This window comes from Opisthocomus hoazin, chromosome 20, assembly GCF_030867145.1.
Source record: "Opisthocomus hoazin isolate bOpiHoa1 chromosome 20, bOpiHoa1.hap1, whole genome shotgun sequence".
Lineage (NCBI taxonomy): Eukaryota > Metazoa > Chordata > Aves > Opisthocomiformes > Opisthocomidae > Opisthocomus > Opisthocomus hoazin.
Window position 1 is genome coordinate 13,882,533 of NC_134433.1, and position 25,915 is coordinate 13,908,447.

Below are 25,915 nucleotides of genomic sequence, written 5' to 3' on the forward strand. Positions count from 1 at the left end.
CCTTTCAGTCCTTTCAAGGAAGCCAAGGACGAGCGTACCTCTTCAATTCAGTGTGAGTAGAACTTCGTACATGTCACCTCTGCATCTCTGAGGATAGAATTAAGAAAACCCTCATGAAGAAGAAAACAAAAGGATAATCTTCCTTTAGAAAACCTCTGCCTCAGACTTCGGAGCTTGCTGAAAATGGTTGGAGAAAGAGGCAGGAAATAGCACTGATTTGTGTTTGATTTTACGTTGACATTTCAGATAAGAAGCTAGGAAAAGGTGATTTTTTTCACCATCAGATTGAGAAATAAAAGCTAACAAATGAGTCATGCTCTTCCCAGAGGATGTGGTTGGACTAAGGAGTCAAAGTAGAGAGTAAATAATATCTATATGCAACTTACTTTTTAGAGCTAGCATAAAAATTGAGTATAATTTTCCCAATAACTGAAAATAGTTTTGGTGAGATCACTGCTGGGACATCTTTCAGAAGAACTGCGGATTTCAGTTACATTTTTCAATTTTCCATTTGGGAAAGTGAAAGTACCATTTTCTCAATTTGAAAATGAAAATCTTTCTCAAATGGATAATTAGTGCCATTTACTAGAAGGTTCTTAATCTTCTGTTTAAAGCTTTATAGACTTTTTAGTTGAATAACAATTCTGTTTTACCTTTTCATTCTGTTCTGGAACTGCAAGCGATCTCTGTTTCGGGCGCAGCTGTGGTGCTCAGTATCCTGAACCCCCTGCTTATGTTTTCAAATACTGCAATAAAATTGCTGTCGGCTTCATTGTAGCATGTTGCTGTGGAAAGACACACTGACAGGGAGCATCTCTCCTTTTTCCCCAGAGTTAATGTGGGTTGTGGCCCTGCAGAGGAGCGGGTGTTATTAACAGGATTACATGCGGTTGCAGATATTTACTGTGAAAACTGCAAAACCACACTGGGTTGGAAATACGTGAGTATCAGTATCATTTGTTTTTCCTGTGGATGTCTTTGCTCCAGCCCTTTCTGAAGGGGTGTGTGTGGTAACAGGCTCTCGCAGAAGGACCATTAACTTGGGAACCAGAAATGCAGACTCTGGTCTGTAGCCACATCTTTTTTTCCTTCCTGCCTTTCCGTTTTCCCTCTTGTCTTGTGGTTGTTGCATCCATTCAGAGCGGGAGCTCTTTGTGGCTAACGTATTTTTTTACGAAGAATACACACTGTGGGCCTGGTTTTGGTGGGTGTCCCTGAGTGATACTTAACATAAATGAGGATAACTTCAGTCACTCTTTGTGGTTCGTGTTGTCTTTTTTCCCAGACAGTATCAGAATAATAGGATGGTCCATATATTGTTAATCCTGTGTCCTTCCCACTGGAAATGCTATTGAACATGAGTTTATCTGTTTGCTGTCTCTTGCTCTTCATAAATTCAATTACCTTCAAATAAAGGCTTATGCTACTTCCTAATTTCGGCTTCAGGAGGCACACAGCGTACTTGTTTGTCAAAACGTTTTGACCAGTGTCTAAACAAAACATACATTGTTTTTGTGGCCTCTGGACAGAAATATTCTTTAATAGATCAGTTGAAAAGCTATAAAAAGTAAAGCATCGAAAACTGATGCGGTAGGAACCCATGCAGAAACACAGCATGGACCTCACAAATGGAGAAGTACACTGAGTACATAAATTGAGTTTATTGTAAAACAAAATACAAAATGTCGTAAACATAGCAGGAAGCCCAAGCCTCTCGTGCAATAGAATCAACATTCTTTCATATGCATTACATGGATACAAATGGCACACCTGAGCAGAGCCGAGCCACTTTTGAGGATGCAGCCTCAGGAAGGGGAGTTCCTCCAGGGTAGGGGTCCTGTAGATTTCATTACTGTTCTGGTTCCGCAGTGCTGAAGCACTGTGTGTTTCTGTAGCTGCCAGCTACACATCTGTGTAGGGTGGGTCCTTCTCATCCCTCAGTGCCCATTCCCTCCATGTCCAGGCAAAGTTTATCATAATCTGTCTCATTCCCGATGGCAGTGCTTTTACAGCATCAGAGGGCCTCTGTGTTCTTAACAAACATTAATACATTCTCAGACCACCCTAGAGAGAAGCAGGTTTTATCACCTGAAGAGTAGTTCAAGGAACAGTTTCTGTTGGCCTACAGAAAACTGCAGGTTTATGTGGTACCAATTACTCCTTTTTACAGCCTTTAAAGATGGCTGGAAGCAGGGTTTAAGATTCTTCCAACCTGCTTTTCTGAAAGCCAGCAGGAGGACCTGTTTGACTGTTCATGCTGTGGACAAGGCTAAGACTTGCACCGGCATTCCCCGATCCGGTCTGTAACTGTGACTTTACCTTCAGATATCATCTTGATCTCATTCTTTCTCCTTTTCTTTAGGAACACGCTTTTGAAAGCAGCCAGAAGTATAAAGAAGGCAAATACATCATTGAACTAGCTCACATGATCAAGGATAATGGCTGGGATTGAACGGAAAAAGCCCAGCCCTACCAGCGTGTAAGAGAATGCCATCCAACCGAACATTATATCCAAGAGTGAGAGAGTGACTGAACGCTTGGTTCCATGCATTTAGAGGCTCTGCAATTCGGGAGCATCTTCACACCCTTCTCCATCTTTATTGGTGACTGGCCTCTAAATTTCTGTCTCTCTGTCTCTTTGCTTTGTATCTGTTTGTGAGTTGACCCTGGCTGCTTCTCTCTCTGTTCTGGCATTGGCTAAGAGAATGCACCGAATGCCCGACAGCCATTCCATGTTGATGAATGTTTAAGTACAAACTGAAGTTGGCTCTGTGGTGGCATTTTATCAGAAGGTCTCGGTGCAGGCGGAGGACACGAGTTTTGGGCAGGAGAAGGTGATAGGGAGTGGGGAGTGGGCCCAGAGGGAAGTCATCAGAAGTTGAAGCTGTGCTTCTCCTTTAAGTCCTGGTTAACCAAGGCTTGAAACTATCTACTTGTCTAAATGGACAGAAAAATACCTCACGGCTGTGTTCTCTCTGAATCGTAAAACCGCTGCTCCATCGGTGGAGCTTCAGTCTAAGCCGGCTGAGCACAAGTCATAACCAGTTCCCCCCGCAAGCTAATCGCAAATCTGTGTTTTGTTTGCCATTTATGAGCTTGTTGTTGGAGGGGGGGACCTGAAGGCTGGAGAGATTCCTTGCCTCTCCTTTTTGTCATTGTTTCAGGGTAGGTGGGCCAAACATCCCAACAGAGCAAAGCTGTGGGGAGCATCCTCACAGCTGGAGAAACCAAATCCTGACTCTTGAGCCCTTCAGAGAGGAGGAGAAGAGCGCTTAAGGCACAATGGGGCTGGAGCTGCAGCTTAGAAGATGTGACAGGGGGGAAAAAAGGCGCGTGCTAGGCAAGAAAGAGGAAGTTACGTAGAGGAGGATGGAGACAAACTTGGTAATGCAGGGTACCTGTTGATTTTCCAGCCTCCACCGAGCATCCCTGTGGGTCTTCTACCAGTCCTTCACAAGTGCGAGTACGAAAATGCTGTTACAGAATCTTTTTTGTAAATCCCAGGCCCCGGCCATTGGCTCCGCTCTTGGAGCCTGGCAGAGAAATTATGTGAGAGTGGGGAGAGGAGGGAGCAGAGGAGCCTGGCGGTTGTAGCGGTGTTGCACAGGTGGATATTTCAAGCCATGAGGTATCCTCCCCAAAACCTGCCCCCCTGTTCCCACTCCCAGAAGCCTGATGCAGGCACAGGGGGAATGGGAAAGAAAAAAGAATTTAAACATCTTCCCCCTACTCCTGACATTGTTTATGCGTTGGAGTCTAAAGGGGAGGGGTAGATGTGGGCAGCATAACTGCAAGGGACAAGTTCTTCCCATTTTAATTTTTTCATTTTAATTAGTGTGGACCTTCCCGAGGTGGTTGATGGGGAAGGGGCATTGTGTGAGAGAGGAGCTGCATTAGACGTAAGTGATGATGTGAAGTTTGCTCTGCAACAGTCCAGCCAGTATCTGGTGCATAACTCAAGACTATTTAACTGAATTAGTTTTATCTCTCTGAGTGAATTTTCTTTTTGTTTGTGGAATTCTTTCAAGTAGGTTAATCCATTGGGGGAAATCTTTCTTAATCCAGAAGGAAAGAGTATTGCGTGGGGCTTTGTAACTCCTTATGAAACCGAAGCTTTGGAGCTGTAATCTGTTGTCACTTGCCCCCACCCCCAAGACACTCCCGGTTAGCCGTGGGGATCAGGACGGAGTGCTGGTGGTGACCAGTCAGCTGTTAAATGAAGGGGATGTGAGCGGAGATGCTGTTTACCGGTCAGGGTGGACCTTACGTGTTGGGTCCTCATGCTGAAACCCAAACCTGCTGGCCCAGCTAAGCAAAGGCTGTTTTTTCTTTTGAACCACTAATCTTTACAGCCTTGGAGAGAGAAGTGAGATGGAGCCTGGCCGCGGCTCTTGCGGCGGATGGAGTTGGCTCGGGTTGTGGCTAGCCTGTTAGGAGGTGGCTTCTGCCTTCGCCCTTTCTGCCGTGGCTGTGTGACAGTTGCTTCGGCTTTTGTTTCCGATTGTCTCTGCTTCGATCTTCCACATTCCCTTCAGTGATAAAAATCTGAGTAGAAATCAAAACCTCTGCAGTAGCTGCTATCTTGTTGACTTTGGCACTGACCTGGTCCCATTTTCCTGTCCTTGGGTTGGTGATCCATGACAATTTATTGGGTTTGGGCTAGTGGGAAGTTATCTGCGTTGTTTGAAGGGCTCCTCAGTCTCCCTGGATATGCAGCCTTTAAAGCTGTCTGGTTGGAGCTGGGAGAAGTAAGGGATAACCCCAAATCGTTGATACGAGGTTGAGAAAAAAAGCACACAGGGGCTCATGGTTTTATGTTGGTGTTGAGAGTCATTGCCTATAAAGAAGCGACATAGAAGGTAGGCCTGTCTAGAGGACCTCTCTGAGAAATAGGAACAGTTACTACAGAGAGCTACCAGATGTAGATGTTTTTATCTGTGTATCTGGGACAAGAGTGGATGATAATCCATCAGACCGGGCTGTTTTTAACTCTTCACAAGGGTTACGCTTTTAATGGCAACCAGTCTAAGCTTGAACACGGCAAGATCTTAATCTGGTTTTAATTGGTTTTGTCCCATCAGCATCCGCAGATTCACACTTGCTGAGAATCTGGCCTCAGGCCCTGACAGGAAAAAAATACGTGTGCCTGTGAACGTCCCCAGCACCCAGAGAATTATCTGTAGAGTGACTTCAATATGCTGTGCAGGGAGATAAGGAAAGACGGGCCTGTGAGGCTCACTGGCATTTGTTCTCTGCTGCGTGTCCATGAAATATGAAGTACCTCTTAGTCTGCTGCTAACTCGTCTGTGACTTGCTGTGTTAGAGACACAGCAGTACTGGGAGCTGGTGACCGGACAGGATGCTCAGATCTGTGCGCTGGTGGCTACCGCAGTCAGCGCAGGCTGATCTGAGGACTCGCAGAGTGAGCTGTGCAGAGCACAACCAAAGACCCTTGCTGTCCGCATCCCTCTGGTCGCGTGAGCTGTCGCCGGTTCGTTAGCGACCGGCTGAGCGAGGTGGGGCCGGTGTTTCCGAGCTGGAGATGTGGCCCGTGGAAACGGCCTCCTTGGGCAGGCAGTGCCTGAACACGGAGCGTCGAGCACCCGCGGTGCTGCTTTCTGTGGGTGACATCCTCGAGGAAACACGAACAGCAGCGAGTTTTGCGCTTTGTTTATGTGGCAGCCTCACCTTTGGAAAGCTGCGTGTACCCTGGAGTTTACGTCACCCCCGTCTACCCCAAAGCTCAGACTTGAGTCAAGTTTTAAATTGTTTTGCTCTGGTGGATTATCTGGTGTGAAATCCTGATCCCTGTAATAAATATTCAGATGATAATATATACAAAGCAGAAAAAAAAAATTATCTTGTGAAATATACTTTTGTAAATAATATTTAATTTTTTTAAAAAAATAATATATTTGGTGCTGTTTTCTCAGAGCCCCTCCCTGAGAGCACTTTTTTTGTTGTTTATAAATGATACTGTTTCCTTCTGTATTTGTTGGAAAATATGTTTAAAGGGAAACAAAAATCATAATATACGTTGTCCTCTTAGGTCGATCCGTTTTTCCTCTGGACGTGGCAGGCGAGGGAGTCACTCCTGCTCCCACCCCCCGAACCAGGCGGCGGCGGTGGCCGGGTTACGGGCAGCACGTGCTGGGGAGTGGGACAGGAGGCAGCTCCCGGCGCTCTGGAGGGCTCCGGATCTGGGGGTACCTGCTGAGACGCCTTCGCCCCGTGCCCGAGGTCCCATCCGGCAGCCCCAGCCGCGTCTCGGCTCGCGCTCCCACAGCGAGTGCTGCCGGAGCCGGTGGGGCTCCGTCAGGGCACGGCTTGCCGGGGGACATCTGGGCTGTGGGATCCGGGCCTGGGATTGTCTCTTGCACCAGTATTGGCTGGAGTGAAGTAGACACCGAGAGGCAGAAAACAGGATTGAACACAAGCTGCAGCCTCTGAGTGGCTGTTTCCAGTTGCTTGGGAGCAGCAGGGGTGGAGGAAGGAGATTTCTAACTAGTTATTGTTTTTAAACTAAAAGAGAAGTCTTTGGACATGGATCCTGGTTTTCTTCTGGGGGTTTTTTGTTGTTTGTTTGTTTGTTTGTTTTTAAACCAGGCTGCTACATAACTAATGAAAGTTTACCTCTCTGGCTGTAAAGTTCTTTTTTTTGTTTGTTTTTCTTTCTGTCTTTAACCTCCCCCCTTCTCCCCCTTCTTCGATTTTAATTCGTTGGGTCTCCTGTTTATCCCAAAGTGGACCAACAGCACAAACCGCTGGACTGTGTTTTGCTGAGCAAGGAGCTGAATAACTGTTGCACGCTCTTTAATTCTCTGGTTTTGGTGCACATGATTTAAAAATGTACAGAAAAAAAACCCTGCGAATGAAACCTGTTGTTCTTGTGATGATCAAGTGAGAGTTTTCTCCGTATGCATTTTTCTAACTGGTACGTGAGAGTGTGGTAATCATGCATTTCACTGCACTTCCTCGTTGCGGGAGGAGCGTCGTGTTTCCGTCTGAACCGGTTCGTGAAGGCAGAGATGACGCCCGAACACCCGGTTGGGTGAAGGGATGGGCAAGAACCAGAGCTCAGCTCAGTGGGAAGGAGCTCTTCCCACCAGGTGAGAGGCCTCCGAAATGAAATGCTCAGAAACAATTACGTTGGACAGAGATTTTGTGGAATCCTGTTTAAGAAGAATAACCAGAAGAGGGGAAACAAAATCATCTTGAATTCAGAAAATAACCCATATTTAAATGCAAGCAGAATGGCATTGTGTAAGGTACAGCCACAAATACGCTGTTCTCGTCGTTACGAACTGTGTGTATCCTTTGTTTTGTTTCTCACAAGGAAATGGGAATGCTTTCCCCACTGACAAAACGAAAGGACAAGATTTCCAATACCAGCCTGTCCGTGGATGCTCTTGTGTTTACAATTTGTGTATACTTTTATTTCTTTGATCTTATTTTAAATTTTTTTTTTTTTTTGGCGTATTCTTTCAGGTCATTTGCTTAAGTAATAAATGCAATGTTCGTTTTCAGATAATTGGTTTTCACCTTTTCATGTATTTGTACACTGTATATAGTTCTTCAGTATTAGAGGGAGGCGTATTGTTTGTCATATTTACAATATGTGTTGGTGCTCATTTGAGAAAATAAAATTTTCAAGTACTAGAACTGCTGGTCGGTGTTTCTGCTTTGGTCTCCTCTGCTGTGTGCCAACTGGAGGCGGCAGTTTGGTTGCTGAAGGGATGTTACCTTCAGCCTGCAGACAGTCCGGTGCTCGTGGTTTCCGATGCCTGCCGCTCCCTGCTGTGCACGTGAAGCACTTCGGCGTGCAGAGACTGAACCCGTGGGCATGAGCCCCCTGGGCAGAGTGAAAGGTGATCCATAGCTCCCGGCGGCAAGGATTCGGTGCGGGAGGAAACCCCGGAGGAACCAGGAGACGGTGCTGACGCCTGGCACCACGGTGCCGTAACCGAGTGCCTGTCCCTGCACCAGACCAGCGAGGGAAGCACGTGCGTTGGTGGGTGAGGAGTTACACGGTGGTCAGGTGTGTTTCAAGCCGCGACAAGAACAAGAAACCCATGAAAGAAAATCCCGTCATTCCTATTACGTTGTTTCCCACAGATGAAGGGTTTTGTCAGCACCGTTGCGTAGCGGTGCCTACAGCGGTGGAGTGGGCCGAGAAATTCCCAGTGGCTGGAAAACTGACCCTGGGTGTGCAAGTTTAGCTGGTTGGTGGAATTCCGGCTGTAGCTCCGTGTCTTGCGAAGCTGTGCGGTGGCTGTAGGGGATGCCTGTTACGGGCAGTTACAGCAGAGCGCTGGTAAAGCTGTCGGGCGCGGATGGGTGTTGGCAGGTCAAACGTCCGTCTCGGAAGTTCAGCAAATGAGATTTTCCTGGGTTCAATCCACGCCAGTCCTGAAGCGGAGAAAAGCCGTGCGCGGGAAGCAGAGCTTTGGAAGGCGAGAGGGCAGGCACGGAAGGTGATCCTGTGATATTAAAACACAGAGCAGTTCCTCTGAGTAACGGAGGGAGCTCGTCCGTCTCGGATACGCGCTGTGGCGTTTCTCCGTATCGTTTTTGGTAGCTGCGCCTGCTGCTGCTCGTCGCGTCTGTTGGCGCTCACTTCCGTGCAGGAATTGTTTCTCGGCTCTGCGGTGAGTGGGGTACAGCGTATCCGATTCCCAGCGCCTTCAGCTCGAGCACCCGTTTGAACCTGGGGTGGGACGGAAGGCAGTGCTTTACCGAGCGGGTGCGATCCCTCTCCATCCCGCTGCTGCCGGCGGCTGGGACCTGTCCCCATGCCCTGCGCCAGTGCCTGGCAGTTCACCGTGCCGCTGCGTGCCGGCTGAGCACCCTGAATTCCCCACGGGTCCGAAAAAGCAGCTTAACCCTCTGGAGAGGAGTGGTGGTGCCAGCTGCTGAGCGCCCTGACCTCCAGGCACGGCCGGGCCGTAGCAAGAGAAGCTGCACCAGGAGCTGGAGGTGAGGAGGAGCCGTGGGGAGCCCGGGGAGACGCGTCTGCGAACCGATCTCCTCCGCGTGCCCGTCACGAGGGCGAACAGGTCCAGCCGATGTGCCGTCGCGGGGCTGGTCCCTGCAGACCCCTGGAGATGCTCTATGGGAACCGGATTGCTCGGAAAGCCCCAAGGCTTTCCCCCATTTCCATCTCGTGTTGCTGAGATGAGGAGTTGCTCCACCGCCGGGCTGATGGAGCGCCGGCCTCCAGGCACCGTGGGCAATGGCCAGAGCCTGGCACAGCCATCCTGCCACCCCGAGCAGACCGGGGCTCCGGCCCCTTCTGTTGACTCTGGTTCTTCTCTCTGATTTAGAGAGGAAAATGGAAATATTTCCGTGTTTTCCCAGTCTTTCTCCTGAGAGCTGCTGTGGGGCGGAGGGTGCGATCCAGGGCCGGTCGCTGGCTGCTCCCCTCGCTGGGAGCCGTTCTCCTTCGCCAGCCGGATCGCGTGCGTCGGCCATGGCGCCTCGCCAGCCCCAACGTCAGCCCCACAGGGAGATTCCCCTGCAGGGAAAAGCGCTCAGCTCAGTGTTTCCCATCCCGAGCATCCAAATAAGAGCCGGAGGGACGACTCGAGGGTCTCCCTCAGCAGCAGCCTCTGACCCCGTGTCAGCCCTTGTGCTCTGCTCGGGTGAAAGCAGAAAAGAGCCAGAACTGCGACGCGGCCTCGCGCTGCGCTCGCACCGATGGCGATGGCGAGGAGCGAACGCCTGGCTGGGGGTGGCCAGGGTCTGCCGGGCTCCCGGGGCCATTCCCAGTGGGGTGGCAGGGAACAGCCCCCACGACTGCGACACGGGCGGCTCTCTCAGCGGCGTGCGTTAGGCGTGTGATTAAGCTGCAATTAGAGTGCAGGCGAGCCAAAGCAAGCTATTCATAGCCGGGCGCAGATAAGCTGACTCAGGTGGGCTCTGGCAAGCGGCTGCAGCTTTGCTGCTGCAAACTTGGCCCATGGCTCCGTGGCAGGGAGGGATGGAGGGATCGAGGGATGGATGGAGGGAGGAAGGGATGGATGGAGGGATGGAGGGGTGGGAGGGATGGAGGAAGTGATGGAGGCAGGGAAGGATGGAGGGAGGGAGGGAAGAATGGAGCGATGGAAGGGACGGAGGGAGGGAGGGAGGGATGGAGGCTGGTGCATGGAACCCCCTCCTCGGTCGCTGCAGAGGTGTTGGTGCCGCAGGAGTCACCCTGACCTTCACCCGCAGCCAGAGGACAGGCTGTAAAGAGCAACGGGGCCGAGCGCGGGGCAGCTCCCAGCGCTCCTCTCGGATGCTACCAGTCACAATGAGTTTTTTTTGAAAGATGATCACAAAGCTATAAATACAGCGGCGCCGGCGGCCTTTATTCCTGCTTCAAGAGCAATTTGACACTCCTGCTCCGCTCCCCGGCCCTTCCTGCGGGACGCGGGAGCTGGGGAGGGATGCTGCTGGTTGCTGCTCTGGTGGTTCGCCTGATCCCCGTTGTCCTCCTCTGTGGGGACCACTCGGGGTTCAGCCCCACAGATCCCCCCGGGCTCCCCCCCCCCACCTCTCCCCTGGGGACAACGGCTCCGATCTGAGCTGGGGGATTTTCTTGCTGACAGGGAGGATTTACAGTGGCACTTCCAGGCTGCCAAACACACCGGGGTTATTTTTACCCGGCTCCAGCCTGGGGTATAAATAGCATCGAGGCCATTCCCCATCGCTGGTGCAGAAGCGTCCCGCGGACGCAGGCTGGGCACGCAGGGGGGCAATGGCTGAAATGACAGAGCCCGGTGCTGCCCCTCTTCACACGGTCCCCGAAAGCCACTGAGACCCGGCGAGCCCTGGGCAGGCTCCCTCGGCCTCTCAGTGCTGTTTTGGGGGGGTCTGGGGGTGTTGTGGGCACGAAGCTCGTCCAGGCCATGCAGGGGGTGGCCACCTGCATTAATTCTGCATTAAATCTTTCCAGAAGAGACATCCACCAGCCAGGTCACCCCAAGTCTATAAGGGGGGATCAGCCCTGTGAGGGCTGCGAGGACGGCGGGGGCCAGGGCGACGGACGTCACCCACTCGCCTTTTGAAAAGAAAAAAAAAGAGACGGAGATTTTCCAGTCTGCCCCGTTATTTCTGGCTCGGGACCGAGCGGCCGGCTCCCGGCGGGGGCTGCCCTGCGCAGAGGACGTTTTTGCAGACGTTTTGTTCTCCTCATATGGAAACTTCTGATCAGATGAAGTAAAATGCTGGGGGAAAAAAAATAAAATACTTTACCAGGGGCCCGACCTCGCCCTGTGGAAACGTACCCCTCAGTAAAGGGTTTCTGTGCGAGCGTTTGGACGCTTTACAGAAATAACAGAAGGATATAGGAGTGCGTTTTATATAGCTCTGCCTCCTCGTGAAACCCAGACCGCTGTTTTCTTTTCCACTTGGACACGGATTTTCCCATAATTGTGCTATTTTTGTGAAGGTTTCAGGACAGAAATCAAGGGCCTCTCCCCCAGCCGCGCCGCGGAGTCGGAGGAGCCGAAGCACTGGAGGATCCAGCCTCCGACAGAGGTTTCCCACCTTTGCCAAAGCGCTTCGCTGGCCGGTGCCTCGCCCTGTCGCAGCGGGGGTTCGGCTCCTTCCTTGCCTCCCCGTGATGGTTTTCTTGGTGTTTCGTGGAGGCGAAGTGGCCGTAGCGCAGATGCTGCAGGAACCGGGGTGCCCCAGGCAGAGCGCTGGAGCCTTCACGGCACAACCCAGGGGTGCAACCAAAACCCACGCTCGGAGGGCACGAAAACCGAACACCTCACCAAGCCAAGACGCGTTTCCAGCCGCCAGCCAAGCAGCCTCTGTCTCCCAGATCGCCACTGACGAGATAAAGCCGCAGTGCGGGGTAACGAAGCGCTGGCAGCCGATGGCCGAGGTGCCGCTGGCAAGGCACCAGCTGTGCCCATCACAAGGGCCTCCCTGACCCCCAGGTTTTGCTGGTTTCCAGAGAAACCATGATGTGTATGTGCTGGGAGGAAGCTTTATCTGGAGTGTCGGTGCTGCTGAAACCCCAGCCGGGCTTCGCTGCGCAAGCTCATCTCCATGGGGCGGGGGTTGTGATGGATCGGTGGGAAGGAGCCGGGTGGGAGTGGGCTTCAGAGGAGGGGAAAGGAACTGGCTGAAGGGATGAGTCTCCGCTGTCTTTGAGCTCGGATTTCTTTCCCAAAGCAATATTTGAGCTGTTTATCGAGCTGCTGTGGCTCTGTGCTCCCGGTTTCTGGGGCTGCAGGAGGAGGCCGTCACCGCGGCTGCGATGGGGGATCGTTAGCAGGGATCCTGTCTGCGGGGTCGTGAAGGTGGATTTCATCTGAACGCCGATGCCTGGCAGGGACGAGCTCCCACGAGCTGGGAGCTGCCGGCAGCCGCACGGCTCCGCTGCCGGCGCCCCGAGCCGTTAGCAAGGCGGTAATAACGTCGTTAATCGTAGCCACGTCATACGCGGCGTTTCTGGATGTGGCCGGTCGCACGTCCCTTCCCAACCCGGCTCGTTCTGGCGGACGCCTGGGGACGTGGGGGCTGTTGATTTGGTCTGTGGGTTTTTGGCAGCTCTTTGCTTTGGGGCTCCCTGCCCTGCAGAAGGGGCTGTTGTTGCCCCCCCTCGATTCCTCCCCACATCCCGACAGCCTCCGGTGTGCAGGGGAGTTTCTGTGGCTCTGTTTGCTGTCGGCAGGGGAAGAGGAGCTCAGCACAGACGGGACGGACCCAGCTCACATGGGAGGTGTCTGCATGGTGGCCCCCACCCCGTGAGCTCCTGAGCAGAATCCCTTGTGCAAAACCTGAATTTCCCCCGACCGCAGACTGTTCGGCCGGAGCTGGGCTGGCTGTGCTCTCTGTGCCTGGCTCACACCAGGCCAGGCTTTGCTCGGTTGGGTTTATGGGAGCCGCAGCCGTCAGTCCCCACCACAGCCCAGCTCTGAGCATCCGTGTGTGCATCCCGGGCCTGGTTTCTCAGTCAAAAAAATCTGGAAACTGGGCAAGGTTCAAGTCTTAGGAAAAAAACCCCAAACCCTTGCTGGAGATGCCGACTGACGGAGACAGGGCTCGGTTTGGATTAGTTGCCCACAAGCAAGAAAAGCTTTTGAACCGGAGGCTGGGTCTGTTTGAGCTAATCCTGGGTGGAAGCTGCTTAAGGGCTCGGTGGAGACATGGGGAGCAGGTCCCGGCAGCATGGGGAGCCCGGCCATGTCCCCCAGCCCGGCGAGAGCACCCCGCTCGCCAGTCGTTAGCAGAAGGCAAAGCTCAGGCCTGCGCTCCTCGAGGTGCTGGAGGGGATTTCGTTGCACAAACCCTCACCAGAGTCCACGGGGGTTAAGCCTGACCTTCGGCAGCTTTCGGCACATGGGAGGGGAGAGCTTTGTGCCTGTTCCAGGCTGAGGAGCAGAGGCATCGCAGAGGCACCGTCGTTGGTGCTTCAGCTACGGGTTACGCGAATCGGCAGTGTGGCAGCGGGAGCCTTTGTCCTGTTTGTGTCCAAGGAAAATATTTAGATTTCAGCCACCATTTTCAGGATCTTGCAGACTGGTTTCTATGGGAGACACAAACCCCAGCCTGGGGTAGCTCAGACACCCCAAGCGGGCAGTGCCCTTGCCAGGGAGCCCGGAGCGCGGGTGTCAGGTGGGATCTGGGGGATGCACCAGCCATCAAACTCACTGCAGGGATCGGGCTTTCCCGGGACAGGCGCTCCGCAGCTCCACAGGTCTCCCAGCTCTGCCTTGCAGGAATAGAGGCACCGGGCACGGGGACACGACTCATGGCATCCACGTCCCTCCAGCACTGCTGTGCCCGGCACCGGAGGGTGGCACAAAGGCCTCTGCAGGAACAGCAAACAGCTTTTTGGGTCAGTCACCTTCCAGCGTTTGGAGCCGCGAGTCTTAAAGAAAGCCTTGGGGGATCTCCCGCGCGTGCAGAGCAAAGCTCCCCAGGATGGGAAGAGCCTTGCAGACCCCCGGCCGGCGGCAGGTTGGGCCCTCCTGGTTTAAATGTTTGCTTTTTATCTCCCCTGCCCTTGCCGCGCGGCCGCGCAGCCCCGGTCCAACAGCAGCCCTTTGTCCAAGGCTCGCGCCTTCGCCAAAACGCAGCCCAGCGAACAGACGCCGGGTCTTGTGCACTGCAGCTCACGAAACCACAGGGCTTCCTATACGCATCAACGCTGAATTCTTCACCTATATCCTGCCCGGCACAGCCAAACGCTGCCGAGCATCTCCTCCAGCTGGGTAAACATTAAGCAGGCAGGAGCTCGGCTGCGGGCGCTGCTTCAGCACACAGCATTCGATGTACACACAATGTAATTTCCTTTCCAGAAAAATATTTACTTACCTCTCTGGTCGCTCTTGAATTGAAAACACATTTGGAGCGGCTTGTAAGGAATTGGTTAGATTTGATTTTTCTTAATTTTTCCTCCCGCAAGCAGCGCTGGGCTCCGGGGCTGCGCGTTGGCTGCCCGAGGAGCTGCCGCAGCTCCACAGTAGCAGCATTATCGCGAAGCCTGAGGCAGTTTTAAAGACCCCATTTCAGGTGTTTATGTGCTGTCGCCTGTAAATCACACCTCGGACTATGAGCCCTTGTATCTGTTCACGGGCTCTCAGCATTTAAAACATTTCTGAGGCTGAGACCTTGCTGCACAAAGAACTCTGAAGCCCCCCAAAGCCCTCCTGTCTCCCTCCCCCAAACCCACCCATCCCAGACCCCCCCCGAACTGAGCTGCTGTGGAGGGCACCAAGCCCTGGGCTCATCCTGGGAATTAAGGGAGTTTTCCTCCTGGCGCTGAAGTTCCAGACGAGCTCTGCGTGTAAACCGTTGTGTGCATATATTTGCATCTGTCTGAATGCAGGAGGTGAGCGGGGAGCAATATTTCTATTTAATGGCACTCAGCCATCCCCGTTGCTGATACGCGTGGGGAGCGGGGAGCGAGCAGCTGCCGGGAGAGCCCAGCCCGTGCTCCTCGCCTCGTGTTATCGGTGTGTCATCGCTTGGACGAAGCCGGGGAAATGTTTTCCAAGGATCTGGAGAAGGGGGCTGCGTGCCGGGCTGGCTGCCCGGCGTGGTGCGGGGTCAGGCAGGACGGGCGGTGGCTGTGCTGCGCGGGGAGCCGGCGCTTTCGGGCAGGTAGCATCCGTTGCTCCTTTAAAAGTGTCTTCAGGAATTCAATTTTTTGTCTCTTTGGAAGACTGCAAATGAAGTAGCTCGCACTGATCAGTATTTTTCTTCTCTATAGAAGTAAGGAGTATTGGTATATCTTATTTTTAGAAAATCCAGTCTGCAATCTGGGACGTCCGGCCCCTTTTCCCGCCCTTACAGCGATACAGGACCAGAGCCCCCCAGGACTGGCCGTCCCCAGGCACGCGCGCCAGCGCCAAGCCCGGCTCTCTAATCCGCGCCATGGCCAGCACCGAGCTGGGGAAGGCACCGCCGGGACCCGCGGCCGCAGGGCTCAGCCACATCCCTGGCTCTGTGGCCTCCCGCTCGCAGCGTGCCCCGTTTTTCTCCGGAATGCACCCAAAGGCTCGGTGCTGGGGTTCAGCCCCGTGAGCGGAGTCTGGGGGTGCTGCCGGGCGGGACGGGCAGGGATGCACAGCTCCTGCTTCGGGCACCGGGGCTCTGCCGTACCCCCCAGCAACGACAGCGCTATTTCTGTCCGGATTAAATGGAAATTAAAATTAATCCTCAGGGTCCAGGGAGATCACTGGGGTTTAGCATTTTTTCCTTGGTCGTTCATTATCTTTAGCAGATGCTTTTTAGTTTTAGCTCCTCGCAAAGGCAGCAGGTACTCGAAATCCCTGCCCTGTCCCAGCGTCCTCGTCATCGGAGGAGAGACGGGAGGAAGGACGCGGTGCCTGCGCAGCCCCGGCTCGGGCAGGAGCTCGATGGCCGGCAAAGGCACCGCAGGGCTCTGCGGAGGAAACGCACGCACCGAGGTGTTTTCATCATTCCCTCAATTTAGAACCCAGCCAGCCTGCTGGGTTTCTGCACTTGCGCCGGCAGAGGCGAGCTGGGAGCTCAGCCCCGTCCCCCTCCCTTCCCTGACCGTAATGCTCTTTCTGAAACCTTTTTGCTGCATCACATCTTCGCTTCCTCTATTTGCACTTTGTTAGTGAGAAAAAAACCCTTTCAATAAACAGAGAGGGAAAAAAACCTTCTATTTTCCTCTCCCATCACCGCCGCTGCCTTGCTGAAGCGGGGGAGAGGTTTGTGGGGTGCAGGGAGAGCCGGGCCCAGCAAATCTGGAGGTGAAAACTGCAGGAACTTGTATTTTTTTTTTAAGTTGCTGGGTCTTTGCAGCTGCTGGTGAAAAAATTCCTACTGGTATCAGGGAAAATAAAACTGACTGGGGCTGGGTGCCAGCAAGGAGCAGAGTAAAACTCACCCATTGATCCACTGTAAGAAACCCGCGCGATGTTGCGCTGCAGAAGGTGGCCGGGGACGTCGGCACCCGGCTGGTCGGGGAGAGCCCCAAGCCCCACAGGACAGAATCACAGAATCACAGAATCACAGAATGTTCGGGGTTGGAAGGGACCTCTGTGGGTCACCCAGCCCAACCCTCCTGCCGAAGCAGGGTCACCCAGAGCAGGCTGTAGAGGACCTTGTCCAGGTGGGTCTGGAATATCTCCAGAGAAGGAGACTCCACAACCTCCCTGGGCAGCCTGTTCCAGTGCTCCATCACCCTCAGAGTGAAGAAATTCTTCCTCATGTTCAGACGGAACTTCCTGTGCCTCAGTTTGTGCCTGTTGCCCCTTGTCCTGTCACTGGGCACCACTGGAAAGAGCTTGGCCCCATCCTCCTGACCCCCACCCTGCAGATATTTAGAGGCATTTCTAAGGTCCCCTCGCAGCCTTCTCTTCTCCAGGCTGAACAAGCCCAGCTCCCTCAGCCTCTCCTTGTAGGAGAGATGTTCCAGTCCCCTCACCATCCTTGTAGCCCACGGCGGGGCAGCTGCTGGTGCCAGCACTGTGGGGCTGGGGTGAATTCCGACAAAATCAGGGTGCTCTGAGCGATGCGGGTGTCGCAGGAGGGGGACGCTTGCCGCTCTGCCCGCGGGCACGGGGAGCTGCTTTAACAACATCAGCGGGTGAGGGGAGAAACAAGGGCTCCTTCGCCAGATAACCCGAGCCTGGAGCTGCCGCGGCGGCTGCACCTCCTGAACCTTGCCGGCACTGCCACGGGGCTTTGGGTCAGGCCAGTAACCACCATCAACCCATCCTCTGCTCCGAACGGGGGGGTTCTCGTCTGGCCAGGGCGCTCAGCATCCTTGAGGATCAATCCTTTGCTGCAGGTGGCCTCTCGGCATCCTGTAACCTGGAACAAAACCGCGAGGTTAATATTTAATTGGGCACATCATTTCCTTTGGATCACAGCAACCTTGCATGGTGTTTGATCCCAGAGCAGATCACGGCAACCCCAGGATTTGTATTTATTTTCAGAAGGTTTGCAGAGGCAGGAGGTGCACACGGGGCTGCATCGGTCTCGGCGTGAGAATGGAGCCGGGAAAGCTGCGCGACGCTTCGCCGCTGTCGCAGCCGCCTGCTGAGAAACGCAAATCCTCTCCCGGCCGCATCCAGCCCGGCACAGGGCGCTGAGCCGGAGCGCGAGGGCTGCGTGCTGCCTGGCGTCCTGCGGAAAAAATATCCGGGTGTCAGCGCTCGGCTGAGTCACACGACGGTGCTGAGGGCAGTGCCATCGTCCCCCGGGGATGGGACCGGGGAGTCCCCGGGCTGTGCTCAGCCGCGGGCGTGGGGACGGCCGGCGGCATTGCAGAGCCCCGGGCTCCTCATCACCGAACACGCCGTACCCTCGGGTCTCGGGCAGCGCAGAAGATTGATTTCTTGATTAAAGTCTAATGCGTGGTATAATTAAGGAGATCCTCCCGGTTCAGAAAGTCATCAGGAGACGATTAATTGGGATGAGGCTGGGAGTGATGCACTGCTGCTGCGCCCCAGGGCTCCCACACCACGGCCACCGCGTCGGCAGATGTAGGGTGAAGCCCAGGCTCTGCAAACCCAGCAAACTACACCCCTTCCATTGGCAGTGTAAGGCCTTTCACTTCAAAACAATTCATTAAATAAACCAGTTATGCTTCAAGCTGCAGAGTCCCTGAAACCCAGGGCTGGCAGATCCCTCGAGAGGAGACCCAGCCCACGCTGCTGCCCGCGGTGGGACCCAGCCCTCCCGGGGACCCGCCGCCTCTCCGACACCCACAGCACGGGCCCGACCAGCCTGCGTTGCTGCGTTGCCCTGAGGATCTCCGCAGTTCTTGCGCTCGTTTCGTTGGTGGCACGAAGAGCAGAGGCAGCAGCCTGCTCCGAGGGGCTTCTCGGGGTCAGGTCAACGTGGACGTCTAAAGTTCATGCTGGGGACTGGTGTCTGTGTCACGAACCGGTTTTATTCTTGAAATGTTAATTGAATACTAAATTGTGGATCTGTCAGATAGATTGGGTGAAAAGATCAATTTGCGTTAGATGGAGGAGACCGTGTTTCGAGACAGAAAAAATGAATTAGGGAAAATCGGTAATTCAGCCTGTCAGCGTGCAGCGGTGCGAGTTATTAACACGCGTATCAGACGTGTCTGGTGAGCTTCGCCTGTGAACATTGGTGCGGGTGGAGGAAATTCTGGTTGCACAGCTGCTTTCGTGCATTATTTGCAGAGTTCAGCTCTGCGCGACATTGAGCTTTAGGTTAGCTTAGGCCCAATGGTGGAGTATTCAGTGGGGGCAAAAAAGTCGTTCTGCAGTTTAGATGGTTTGAAGTACTGGGCTTAACTGGGCTTATTGGGCTGGGAGCACCCCGAGATCACCCCTTGCCCCGTAAAGGGCACTGAAAGGCGCTCAGGGCTGCAGGTGCTGATCTCGCCCAGGCTCTGATTGCGGCTTGCTAATTAACCTCCTCTTCCTGCGGAACTGCAGCAGGGAAGATGCCCTGCTTTGCCAGCCCGCCATCCCTTGCGCCCTGCAGGGCTGATTTTCTGCCTAAGCTCAGGAAAAGGAAAAAAACAGGTACTAGAAAGTAAAATTAAATCTACCATGAAAATGCATCACTCTCTAGCAAACCGTGACTGCAGTTACATCTGCAGTCTCGCCCTGTCCAAAGAGCGATGCAGCCTGGATGCTGTTGGTCATGCTGGCCGGCGTGCGTGGGGAGGGATTTACCTTTGATTTTGCTGTGAACGTCGCAGCTGGCCGAAACGCCCCAGCTTTGTGCCAAGGCACCGAGCAAAAACACCATCGCGTCTCTGGAAGAGGATGGCCAAGGGCTGGGGCTGTGGTGCAGGTAGGCAGCCCCAAATTAGGCTGAAATGTCTCAACTCCGCACAGCTGGGGTAGCGTGAGCCCGCCCGGCACGGGGCTGTCTGCTGCGGGGCTTTGGCTGCTGCTCGGTCGATGGGGACGCGCGCTCTCGGGACGCAGCCCATACACCCCTGGTAAGAGGCTACTGGAGAGAGTCCAGCGGAGGGCTGCGAGGATGATGAGGGGACTGGAGCATCTCTCCTACAAGGAGAGGCTGAGGGAGCTGGGCTTGTTCAGCCTGGAGAAGAGAAGGCTGCGAGTGGACATTAGAAATGCCTCTAAATATCTGCAGGGTGGGTGTCAGGAGGACAGGGCCAGACTCTTTCCAGTGGTGCCCAGCGACAGGACAAGGGGCAACGGGCACAAACTGAAGCAGAGGAAGCTCCAGCTGAACATGAGGAAGAACTTCTTCCCTCTGAGGGTGACGGAGCCCTGGCCCAGGCTGCCCAGGGAGGCTGTGGAGTCTCCTTCTCTGGAGATATTCCAGACCCGCCTGGACGCGGTGCTGTGCAGCCTGCTCTGGGTGACCCTGCTTCGGCAGGGGGTTGGGCTGGGTGACCCACAGAGGTCCCTTCCAACCCCGACCATTCTGTGATTCTGTGAGGCAGATTTCCAGTGGGCCACTGGGGCTCTGGTTTCCACATCTTACGAGATGGCATTAAAAATGATGGCAGTGGATATTTGGAGTTGTTCTGCTCAGGCGGTTTCCATCCCTCCCGCGGCGTGGTGGGGAGGAGCGGGCGTGTGTCTATGTGTTTGTGTTGGAATTAGCTTGCAGAACATCCACTTCTTTGAAAAAGAGGGGTCTTTGTCTACTTCCCTGTGACCTGGGGCTCTCCAGCACCCCGATCACGTGTCCCTGTGGAACGGGTAAATCGAACCCACCCCGTGTATCCTCACTGCTCTCTCCTCCACCAGAGCCAGCGCGCGCCTGCTTCAGCAGCACCCCTGTGTTGTTCTCCGTTGCTGCAGACCCTCTCAACCCTCCAGGCACCCCCTCGCAAACCACTCACCCCGAGGGCACTTCAGACCGTCAGCAGGAGCGATCTGGTGCCAAAACGGCTTTGTTTCAGAAAGCGAGCGTGAGATCAAGTGGCTCCGGGAGGTCCCCTGCGGGCTCTGTTCCTATTTTCTGCCTGTCACACGACAGCAGGCTGAAAGGCAGCGGTTTATGTCCAGTTAATGCAGTCAGGAGAGCATCACGCAGCGATTCCCACTGCGTTTCGCTGCTGGGAACAAAATGTCCTGGACCAGATGAAACGCCGACCCGAAGTGTTTGGAGAAGCAGAGGCATTGCTGGGGGGCAGCGGGCTGCTCGGTGCTGCCGAGCTCCGGCGAGGAGATACGGGGGCAGCCGGCGAGTCTCTCCATCGTAGGCTGGCCCTTGGTTCCTCAAGGAGCTGATCGCTCAGCGGGCTGCGCTGCTCGACGCTGTGCGTGCTGGGGTACCCCACACCTCCCCACGCAAGGGTGAAGCCTGTGCCCTGAGGAGCTGAAGGGGGAGCGATGGGGGATATTTGGGATTGCTCTCAGGTTTCTAAACACCGTGTTTATCCCACTGGGTGAGGAGCTATGCTGGGTGGTGTTCCCCTCCGAGATGCTCCGGGGCCGGTTAAGGCTCCCGGGCAGCAGGCGTGGGGGTTCCCTGCTGCCTGCTGGGCTCTCGCCCCTCGGAAAGCTGTGAACACACACACAAACCTTGTGTTTTCTGATCGCTCTTTCAGCGATAAATAGGGGTGGGAATGGAAAGCAATCCCGCAGCCGCTTTGCTGATCAGACGCAGGACAGAGGAAGCTGCCTTTCGACCTCGCGTTGCGTCTGAAGGACGGGCTGGAAGGAGAGGCCTGAAAACAAATGACAGCAATCAGTGGGAGACGTGACTGAAAAAACACGCTGCAGTAAAAAGCTCGGTGAAAAATCCCTTGAATCACAAGTGTGTGGGCAGCCACTGAAGAAAATGACAAATTTTTTTGTTCATGATTTTTTTATTTTAACAAAAGATAAAGCAGAACCCCGCTGCATCCCCCCTGCGCTCGCCGGCGGAATCCACGGCACGTGGCGAGCTGAGCCAGCGCAGAGCCCCACGCTGCAAGGGGTGGAACCAGCAATCAATAATTCCCTTTTTTTAAAGCCATGATGAACCATCTTACTGGAGAGTATCCACTGCTGTGACTCAGCTAAACATCTCAAAGAGCAGAACAGGGGAAGGAAGAAAGAAAGTTTTCAACTCCTCATCAGCAAAGCGATTCACCCAGGGTTTGCTCCGTGACGGAGCAGATTTGAATCCTAGTGGGAGTGATGAATTCAGGTGACAAGTCACCCAGAAAGCAGCCGAGGGCCGGAGGTCCCAGCGGTGCCGGGGAGGAGCTGGGTGCAGCACCGCAATACCTGTGAGAGATTAAACTTGAACCCACGCGCTGCAGAAGGACCTAATCACAGATGCAGGCTGCGTTTTCAAGGTCATGAAGTTCTGCTTCAGGGTGTAGGGAACAATATTTCTGAGTTTTTCCAGATTAAGGGACGTACCAGCAGCAGGCTTGAACATCTCCTTGCCTTTCTGCTCTGCCTTTTGCCTGATCTTGGAATGTGACTCCAAACGCTCGTGTCTTTCTTCCAGCCAGGAAACCTGGACTTTGCATAAACTGTGAGAGACACTCACCTTGCAGGATAGTAAATAAAAACTGAATGTTTGCTGACAAGTGTTTCACATGTAGTGAAAAAGGAGTTGTGTTGGAGGTAGGTGTCTACTTTGTCCGGTCTGGGATGGGCCCAGCACTGGACCACCAAGGTCTCAGGAGCTTCAGGTTCTATCTGGGCTGGTTAACGGGGAGCGCAGGCAGGGCACCAAGGTCCACCATGCCAAAACTAGCGCATGCTCACCCTGGCAGTGAGACAAGGATGCATTTGCAGGTCTGAAGGGTACTCTGAGGTTCATACGCTCAGTTGTGCTAAATACCAAGATTCTTACCCCCCCAAATCCATAATCTAGCCAGCTCAAGAACTCCCCTAGTGCTGTGTACTTACGTAGGGAACAGAGCGCACAACATCAGCCGTCAGGGAGTAAATCTAGTTCAAATACAGCCAAACACACAGTTCTTATTCTGAAGTCGTTAAATGTTTGGCTAAGCTAAAAAGGCAGAGTCAATAATGTTTTTAATATGCTCAGGAAATCCTGTATGTCGGATGAGCTCAGAAGAAGCCGTTAGTCGGGATGGACGGGGATTCTCCTCCAAACAAAGGCTGATGCTGAGTAATTGCAATTCTATAAACTGAGCATCACTTAAAATATTCAGTAATTTACCTACCATCTGGGGAAGCATCAAAACTTTGTGTTTAATGTAAAGCTAGGTGGATGGAAAAGAATCAGGACCCTTACAGTTTCACACTTATTTTTCTAATCTACATTGTACTCAAGCCATTATATATTTAACAGGTTTATTCTGCACTAATGGGAATGGTATTGCCAAATTCCGTTCGCGCTCAGAGACCAGCCTTAACCAGCTTTGTTCTTCTGAATTAAAGGACAGAGGCGAGGATTTTTCTGAATGCGCTCACTTTTATTTTTCATAAAAGCGTAAAAAGCTGCTAAAAGATTAGATCTTGGGGTTTTTTACATCAAATTGCAGCAAAAAAACCAGCAAAAACTGTAACTTAATATAATACCTAACATCAAGAGCTAGTGCAGGTTTTTATCAGCTCCTAATAGCAGATGAACACTCGAGGAGCTCTCAAACACCAATTAACCCTCAAAACACCACTGAAGGCCACGAGTGCTGTGGTAACAATTTTATGGGGACCAAAGAGGAGGGTTGACTTATTCACCAGCCCATGAATCTCTGTCTCCAGATACCTTCCCAGATTAGCTGTTAGCCAACCACCTAGCTGTGTCCTTCATTTAGTGCTGCGTTACGAATCCCAGAATTCAATTTCAGAAGCGAGTCTGGGCTCGCCTAGCAGTCATCCTTGCTAGTGATGGGCTCAAGCTGCAAAATTTGGATTCAAAGCTCAGAGCTGTTTGGATTTAGGGTTTTAGCTTGCCCGTTATAGAAATAAGAAACAGATGGGATTTGCAGGCCTGGTTCGAACTCCACACTTCTCATAAGGTCAGTGTTGTTTAAGTCAAATCAGATTTTAGGTCAGATTCATTTCTGCCTGTGCCCGCCTGCCTGTTGCAATAACGGCCGACGTCAGCACAAACTATCCCCAGGGCTGGGATCCTGAAAACACTAAGTATGTTCTGTGCATCTTGGAAAGGAAACGTTACCGCTGGTTCTGCAAGCGATGTGAAATTAGTGGCAATTGGGAACGTTTGTAGTCAGGGCCAGGAAGATCCTTAATATGCATTTACACATCAAAGTTGCCATATTTTTAGAACTTTATAGCTGAGGACTGTACAATATTCTTTTTTCATCTAATAAGGGTTCTGTGAGACACATGGAAGGGCAAGGCTTGATATATTCTTAGCAATTTACACACAACCAGCATCTTGCCTCCATTTATTGCAGACTCCGCTCCTCAGGGCAGACCTTGGGGAGGGAAGCTGTGGCTTCATCGTCTTTTCACATCGAGTCTAGGTATCTTCTGTTTGGAAGCATCACTTCAGCTGAACAAATTACTAAATTTAGTAATGTGAAATAACAGGCTCAAATTGCATTTCGGAGAAGGTCAGATGAGAGTATCTGATGGTCCTGCCTGGCTTTCAAATCTAAATGCCATTTAAAATAAGGCTGCTGAGCATCTTACAGTCTACAGTGGTGTACAACTGTCCGTGGTTTGCTCTTGTCTGTTGCTCACCAGTAGCAACACGGAAATTCTGCAATTCCTTGGAAAGGGGAATTTCCTGGAGGGTTTTCACCCATTCCTGATGACTTGTGGAGGTGGTTTTAGCTGGAAAAAGAGATTTACAGAAGCGTAGCATTAAAGATTCACAGCCAGGTGTTGTCTCAGATACTGTGCAATGAATACCCACGCCAATAGATGGGCAAATCACGGGCAAAATAAAGAAGCTGCGGTTCACAGGGTGTCTGTTCAACAGGCCTGCTGCTCTTGTCACGGGTGCACCAAACTAGAGTATCTAATAAGAAAACACTTTAATGTCAGTTGATACTGGCTGTCAGACCGGCAGAGACAAGGGCGATGCCTGGGGACACAGCAGCCACGATGCTGCAGGGAATAAAGAGCTAAGCAGGGCAAATGTTCGGTCTACAAAGGCTTCCAGCCTAATGTAGGATTAGTGGAAAGAAAATGGACTGCACATTAAAATTCATGAAGGAGTACAATTTAAAATCCATGAATAAAAGGGCCACAATTATGCAGGACTGGGGATTTGGTTTTGTTTTTGTTTTTCCAGAGCTGGTGGAAGAAATTAAGTCATTACCAGGACATGTGTGGCTGCCACGTGCTCTGCCCTCGTCGCTGGATGCTGCAGACACCCACAGCTGATGACACCGAAGGGTTAAACACAGGGACAAGAGGAAAGTGAAAAATGCAGCCTCCGGTCTGTAGATTCACGGACAAAAGACGTGACTTGGGTTTTTTGGAGGTTTGCTTGATAGGCCCATCTCCTTGTCCCTGGATCTCGAGGCTGAGTCCCTGGTGAGCAGGAGCTTTGGTGCCAGTCAGCTCTAGGCAGACCTCTTAACGCTGGGACGTGGCACTTGGGCATCTCTCGCTTCAAACACCCTCTGCAGCACATGTAACCATGGCCAGGTCACTTCACCTGCCAGAGCTGACCCCAGAGGGGTGCCAGGGGTGAGGTTATCGCTGACTGGGGAGGTGTGACAGCATCAGAGGTAAGGGACAGGAGGATTTCATACCTGCTTTTTTCTTCTCAATTAAGCTGTATGAATCTCAGGTCCTTCAAAACAAGGCTGTGGAAGGAAATCGCCCTGTAATCACGGGTCAGCCTTTAACTGCAGTGTGTGGTGAGGGCTATGGGAAGGGGAGGAAGGCAACGGGCATCTCCAGTTCATCAGCATCTAGTTCTGGGAGAGCATCGAGGAGATCTGGCTTTTCTTAATGACTTACCATGAGAAAAGCTCGTGCCAGGGGTTAATTCTTCACCCCGTGTTCCCCTCCATGAGGACAGAGGCTGGGAAAGCAGTCAGCTGCTTTTATTCTATAGTCTTAATATAGAACAAGAGAGTAGTATTTTGTCCTGGATTTTACAGTTGGGGAAATAAAACTACTTTGGGTGGTAGGAGGTGCTGTCACATACAAGAGGACAATTCCAGGATAGTTTTGGATGTCTGATTATTTTACAGTCTTAGAAATATATTTAAACCACAGCCATGGTGCGCTCTAATGGGAATGTAGAGCCTAAGTGAATTATTGATTATTTTGCACATTTGATAACAAAGTCAGAAGAGAAGTGATGTCTAATATACAAAAATAGATTAGAAGCCTCCCATGGGTTGTAACAGAAGTGCAAGCATGAGAAGGTCTTAAAATAGCCATCAGCTTTCGTTACTGCTGGTACAAAAAGCCTTGAACTGGTGAAATACTTCAGGTGGAGATCCGGGGAGATGGGTTTGGTCCATGCCTGGTGGATTTTTTTGCCCTGACTGCTTTCGGCTGTCGGTGGATACCCATAAGTAGCTGCCTGCCTTCATCTTCTTAGGTGAGCGTGGGAGGAAAATGTT

The 25,915-nt window shown here is 52.7% G+C and overlaps 1 protein-coding gene across 4 annotated transcripts in view; it reads left to right on the forward strand.

Annotated features, from left to right (window-relative positions):
• Positions 1-7,662, forward strand: part of YPEL2 (yippee like 2) — a 39,287-nt gene extending 31,625 nt beyond the window's left edge. For all 4 annotated transcript variants that reach the window (XM_075439972.1, XM_075439973.1, XM_075439974.1 and 1 more), the window contains 3 exons: positions 9-52; positions 832-940; positions 2,363-7,662. In XM_075439972.1, the coding sequence (XP_075296087.1) occupies positions 9-52; positions 832-940; positions 2,363-2,452 (243 nt within the window). In that variant the 3' untranslated portion in view covers positions 2,453-7,662. The remainder of the gene's footprint in view (positions 1-8; positions 53-831; positions 941-2,362) is intronic.
• Positions 7,663-25,915: the final 18,253 nt, after the last annotated feature.